The sequence below is a fragment of the Mizuhopecten yessoensis genome, unplaced genomic scaffold, assembly GCF_002113885.1.
Source record: "Mizuhopecten yessoensis strain PY_sf001 unplaced genomic scaffold, ASM211388v2 scaffold11175, whole genome shotgun sequence".
Taxonomy (NCBI): Eukaryota; Metazoa; Mollusca; class Bivalvia; order Pectinida; family Pectinidae; genus Mizuhopecten; species Mizuhopecten yessoensis.
This window is the reverse complement of record NW_018408917.1, coordinates 889,501-896,110: the sequence shown is the minus strand read 5'-3', so window position 1 is coordinate 896,110 and position 6,610 is coordinate 889,501. Positions and strand designations below refer to the sequence as shown.

Below are 6,610 nucleotides of genomic sequence, written 5' to 3'. Positions count from 1 at the left end.
TCTTGGCATTTAACAGTTAAATTTTGTTATTGCTTTATTTTTTTCAGAAATTTCTATGTAGTTTTCCTAATTCTTAGTCATACACGTTTCATTTTCACCTTAATCAGGAAAGAAACATGTCTACAATTTTCCAAACCATCAAAGTATTATCTCCTTTACCAATAGGCAATTAATCTTAAACCTTTCGAAATATAGACATTTTTGACGGTTCCTTAATTAAAACTAAGTTTTGCTAAAATTATCCTTACTATAAGTATAAACATTGAAGAAGTTTCATAACTTTCGGAATCAGCTTCAGTCTTTGTATAATATACATCCTTATTAAGTTTTGTTGCAAATTTTATCAATATTTAACCAAGTTCTGTTGCAGAAAACCAACAATTGGGTGGATGGATGGACGGACGGACACATGGACAGATGTTCCCCATACCAGAAAATTGGGACAGGTGTATACAAACCAATCAAAAAACAAAAACGTTTTTTCTGATTTTTACCACATGTTTGATTTAATAAGAGACGAAACAGATCTATTAAGAAAACATATAATATAGACAATACATATTTTTGTACAAAATTTAAATATTACATATCAATATAGAATTATATCTTAATCTAGCACCAACTATGTGCTGAGCACATTGTCACTACTGTTAGCCAAACTGGAGGTCAGATGGGCTGGAAGTTTTAAAAATTCACTGATGTCTAAATCTTCTGAGTCATTATCATTGATATTGCACTGACTTCCGTCTTGATCATCTAGGATGATCTGATTATCATCTGTAAGTCCATCACTTGGCAGTTTGCTCATCTCTGTTTGAACGACAGGCATTGGTCCCATTAAGTTTGTGTCCCCAGTGAGTGGGTAGTTGACCCCCATGGCTGAACGAACACCTTGGGCACTTACAACACCTCTTGGGTTTGCCTGTAACCATATAAGCAAATGAAAGCTTAAAAATTAGGTCACATTCAATGAGATACTCCCATGATATTTCCTGATAAATACTTTGAACTTAAACCTAATTTAGACATTCTATTTAGAACCTTAATGAAAATTAACACAATATGGTTTCTGTTTATGTCATGTGCCATCAGTCGGAGGAAAATGTGATATTAAGTGAAATGTGACATGAACAGAACTTTTTTCAGTGTTATTCTTAAACACTGTTTTCTTAAAGCATAATGTACGTACAAAATCTGCCATTTTAGGAGATCTGATTCTAAACATTCAACAAAGATCCCACTTGTTATAACAGAAACCTCCTTGTGTATTGTTTTACAAAAGTCCATGGTAAGAAAATGGACCTTAAGAGCTATTATATAAAAGGTAATATTTGTTTTCCTAGGTTTAAACCTAACAGGAATTTCGTTTAATTAATACATTGGAAAACTAGGAAAAGAATATGATATTAGTATGAGTTTATGTAAAATTGGATTATTTAAAAAAAATAATCAATGAACCGAGAGAAACAGTTATTGACATTAAATCCACTTCATCACTAAAACATCTATAAATTTGTAACCTACTGTAGTAATGTAATTCTTACCGATTTTGCCAATTCCTTCAATTCTTTTGTTACTTTTTGGGCTGAAATAATAAACATTAAATCACTGATAGCAAAGGACACAGTTAGATCAAATCATTTTGTGTAGGTAATACTCAAATTTATAACTAAATTTTAAATGCAGATGTTTTCAGTAGTAATATTATTCGGTCGTCTTATAAGAAATTTAAGTTTAAATATTAAATATGCATTTTCGATTCCTCTAAATGATAAAACACATTTCATTTTCCTGACAGCATTCAAATCATCATCTATAGTTAATAATAGAAACCCAAAGATGATCCAATTATTTTAGTCATAAAGAAATGAATTAGTTCAGAGAACAATAATATATTTTGATATTTTGTAAAAATATTACATAACAATACTTTTCAAGTATCCTCTCCCTTACCTAGTTGGATTTCTTTCTCAGACGGCCCAGGTAAAAGTGACAGGTGTGGAGGAAGCCTGCTGCTGAGGCGTTCATTCTGGGTCTGCTGGAGGTCGTTTAGAAGACTGGCTGTCTGGTCTAACTTCTCCTGAACAGGGTCCTTTTTGGGTTCACTTTCTATAAAAACATTTCAACAAAATTTTACTGAAAATTTGCAAAAACATGTATGACAAGTTAATATAAAAAGTATTTATTTTGCTCACTAAAGAAATTTACAGTCATTAACACAGTTGACATGTGCCCAGATATTACATATCGGTATTATAACAAATATCAACTTTTAATCCCTGAAAAAAGTAATTAATTTTTTTCTCCAAAATTTATTTCAAAGGGACAACCTTTGCTTTCAGTTCAATCCCAGATTGACTATAAACTCTTACAACGCCTTCCGATGGCAACCAACTGTAAAAGCAACCCCGTAAAAACACATGATTTACAAAAATTACCTATATTTTAATTCAGTACATTAACAGCAAAACAAAGACAGATAATTAAATCCTTTTCAGAACTGTAACTGAAAACTAGACTGCTTACCATAATGGTCGAGGAATGAGACATCCACCCCCAACTGACTGAGGCTCCGAAGCGAAGACATGTCAGCAGAAGTTGGTTGTTCAGAACCATTTTCCTGGGTAGGGATTTCCTGCTGGGACTTCTGCTGTTAGTTTTGATAATGTAAAGACAATTCAGATATTAAAACCACCATATTGAATCAATATTATGTCAGTGTCTATATTTTTCACAAAGATAATGAAAGAGTACTATGTCTTCCAGCTAGATTTTTTTGGTAAAAGTTTTGCTGTGACTTAGAAGCTCTCTATCTGACAAATAGGATATAAAAGACAGACTGGTGTATTAGTTATGTTTTGCTTGACAAAAATGCAACTTGGAGTGAAAAATCACTGTAAAACAAGAAAGTGTTTTTCTGACATTTTTCAGCAGTTGTATTTGAATTCCAATTTGTTTGGTATATTTGTAACGTAGAGTTGCTTATCCAACTATAATGACAAACAGTTACATAGAAAAGAAATTTCATATGTCTTAATTATAATTTCATTTTTCACAAAACATCTATGCCACGAGGGTTAACTCAGTCACCCCTGAAGACACATTAGAACTCTTCCACTTCAAAGGTTATTATAGTTCATTATATAATTTCAGTGGTGAATGATTTAAATCCACAGAAATTTCAGTCATAAAGCTTTTTCATTGTACAACCAGTCATGAAATTTGAAATTTTTATATTTGCAATATTACTGGGACTCTCTACCTTAAACAAAAATACACATACAAATATGTGACATTAAGTGAAATGTACTGTATAAATGATATGTATGTTTTAACTTTAACCACACAAAGTTTGCAAAGTATACTTTCATAAACACACCTAATTCTATATTTTTATCACATACCTGTTGAATCTTGTTATAGTAATACAAGCAATTTTCAGACCATGAAATACAACGTTCTGTTTTGCACATGTGCAATACGGAATGTTGTATTTACCTACTAGCCGTAACTACTTTTTTATGGGAATCCCCTTGTCATGGCGAATTGAAAAGTATTTGCAAAAAATATCAAAGTTTATATAATCTTTGTATCAATCCCTACCAAATACGTAAGGTATGTGATAAAAGCAAGACCACACACTTATGTTTTTCTAACGAATCAGAAAGCACTCAATTATTGCGCGGACGTATATATTCGTCCGCACAATAAACTTGTGCTTTCTGATTCGTTAGAAAAACACAAATGTGTGGTCTTGCATATTTATTTGCCAAAATAGTAAGTATTGTTTTTTAATGTTCACTTGCAAAAACCATACAGGTTGTGACCTTGTAAGGTGTGACTATAAAGACAAATATGGTATGAAAGTCTAGTGAGGAAAAAAACAACCTTACCTCTTCCAGGAGTTTCTGAGTTTTGCTGTGTTCCCCTTTAGTGAGGATGTCTAGTAGATTATCAACCATAGCTACGGCATAATCTCCGGAATTCCCCGTAAAATTCATGATACTGTGACAGAAGATAGGCAATGCAAAGATACACTACAAAACTGTTAATTCTGATAAAGACACTATTGCAAATAAATATATTTCACACTGGTTAGAATAAATGGTCCTAATTACTGTAACGAAAGTTTATCTATTGTTACTGTGTTGAAAATCTTTTTTTTCTTTTTAATTAGAAAGGCTAAAAATTTGAAAGTGCTGCAAAAAATCACTGTTTGTAAAAGTTGTATAATTTCCTGAAGAAATAATTTTCTGATACCAGGAAATATGTAATATGGAACTTCAGACTTAATAATCAAACAAAAAATAGCAAACGATGTATTTTTAGTGACGACATGAGATAAAGTGCCTCACCTTCTGGCATACTGGACCCCAGTTTCGTCTCCGTATGTAGACAATAGAAGATCCGATTCTTCCTTAGAGATGTTAGAGAATGTGGAATCATACTGGGGTGCGTAGCTACTGAACGGCCCGTAGTTCAAATAGGTAACTTCAAAAAATAAACAAACTTTCAGATTGTTTTGACTTTATACACTTAATGGTCTAATCTGAAATAGCTATAGATCTTAAACAGGAAGTAGCTACAAAGGTCTTTTTTAAAGGACTGAAAAGTTTGTTCAATACATACATTATTTTCAATGGGACATTCTTATAATTCATAAATTAGCTGGTTATTGAAATTGACATCACAACAGTGAATGCCACAACACATTTTGTACTAAGCAACTCTGTGTTACCTATCTGCCATAAAAACAATTTTACTGTTTCAATTTCCCATTTCTTATAATACATTTTTAAGTATTGCATTGTTTTTAGACTAGCCAAAATAAACGTCAATTATAATGGGGGAAAAAAAATCAATGAAGTGGCTGGCCCTTCATGTACAATTTGCAAGTTTTCAGTCGACATTCATATTGAATAAGAATACTAACTGAAAGCAGTTCAATAATTGTTTTCCATTTTTGATCTTATAGGAAATAAAATTCAATTATTAAAAATAAACTTCACATTTAGTAAAAATTAAAAAGCATGTATCTTGTACGCTTGTTCAATACAAGAATTCCATAGTAGTGGATGTGTCGCCTGCTCACTTTGCATTTAGTGAGAAAAGTGTTTTGGCTCGAGTTATCACATAAACAAGCAAACATTAACGGCAAAAACGATGAACAGCATTGGTATGTCAAGTGCGATATGCCAAAACGCAGAAAGTTGAAATTCAACAGAAAACCTGTAACATATGTTGAACATTATTTCTTCTAGCATTACCATACACAATTTGAAAGTAAGTGATTAAAAAAAGTTCTTGCATTTACTACACAATGCCCTTATTTGGCAATAAAAGGGGCATAACTCCACCAAAAATACAGATAAACTTCTAAAATGCAAACTGGTTCGAGCTATATCGGTATGCAATATGTGTACCAAGTTTGAGTTTAATCAACCCAAGGGAACTCAAATTATCGCACGGAAACCTTGTTTCGGACGACGCAGACAATGTAATATACTTACATGTCACCTTGCCAATTTCCAGGAAAGGTCAGTGGTACCCATCCTTACTACTCAATTATCATTTTATTGATGTGTCAATGAAAAGACTTATTGAAATTTAATGTTTAAATAAAGGCATTGCCAAGCAATTATAAAGAATTGGTAATTAATGATCAAAAAGTATTCTATGAAAATCAACATAACATCTATAGAGATTAAATTTCTTTTCTTTGGAAGCAAAAATGATAACAGTTTACAGTAAAGCTTCTGAAAACTGGTTTATCAACAAAATTTCATTTTATTTGATGTTCTTAACACAGATTCAGATGCTACTAAAATTGAAAGAAAGCAAAAAGCATTCACAAAAAGGAATGATACAAGGATGAATTTGGACTTACTAGGGGTGACTTTGTTGCGTTTGTCTTCTTTATAGCTGGATAGTGATCCTGTCCCAGATGTCAACTTCCCAATAAGGGATCCAAGGTTGACCACACGCTCCGTCTCGCTTACTAAATACATAAACACATCCACAGACTATACAATGTATGTACACAATATTGATTGGCTAAGTTCAGAGTTACACAATGTGAACAGGACATTCAATTAGTCATTGGTGTTTTATAACTTTATACAGGAAGTTTGCTTGAAGGAGGTTATTATCAAAATTATGTTTGTAAAGAAGTATGTTGTATTTAAAAATGATTTGTAAAAATAATATAATATGATAAAACTATAAATTGTTGCCGACTATATAGCTAGCAGCAAGTATGCTGCATTCACACCGACTTATGTCACAAGCCGACTTATGTCACAAGCTGACTGTTGTCACAAGCTGACTTCTCATTATAGTGAAATGAAGATGAATGATCACATTACTGTGAAGGTGGAAATTTTTAGTGTGGGAATTTGTCACATTTTTCATGTGGAGTAAATTGCTACAAAAATATCCACGCATGAGTAATTATTATAGTTTATAAAGATTACAAAGATGACAGATATATAGAAAATATAGATTTCAGAGGGATTGTCAAGGTGAAAATTTCTATACTGTGATTAAGAGTCATAATATGAACATTTCTTCATGTGAACATTTCCATTTTTGCAGTATCCTGACCCCCCCC

The 6,610-nt window shown here is 32.1% G+C and overlaps 1 protein-coding gene across 1 annotated transcript in view; it reads right to left on the bottom strand.

Moving 5' to 3' along the window:
- Nucleotides 1–469: 469 nt before the first annotated feature.
- Nucleotides 470–6,610, bottom strand: part of LOC110440239 (bromodomain-containing protein 7-like) — a 12,994-nt gene continuing 6,853 nt past the window's right edge. The window contains exons 9-15 of the mRNA XM_021483187.1: nucleotides 5,888–5,998; nucleotides 4,356–4,491; nucleotides 3,894–4,005; nucleotides 2,527–2,650; nucleotides 1,954–2,109; nucleotides 1,545–1,585; nucleotides 470–922 (exon numbers count right to left, since the gene is read on the bottom strand). Coding sequence (XP_021338862.1) covers nucleotides 623–922; nucleotides 1,545–1,585; nucleotides 1,954–2,109; nucleotides 2,527–2,650; nucleotides 3,894–4,005; nucleotides 4,356–4,491; nucleotides 5,888–5,998 — 980 coding nt within the window. The 3' untranslated portion in view covers nucleotides 470–622. The remainder of the gene's footprint in view (nucleotides 923–1,544; nucleotides 1,586–1,953; nucleotides 2,110–2,526; nucleotides 2,651–3,893; nucleotides 4,006–4,355; nucleotides 4,492–5,887; nucleotides 5,999–6,610) is intronic.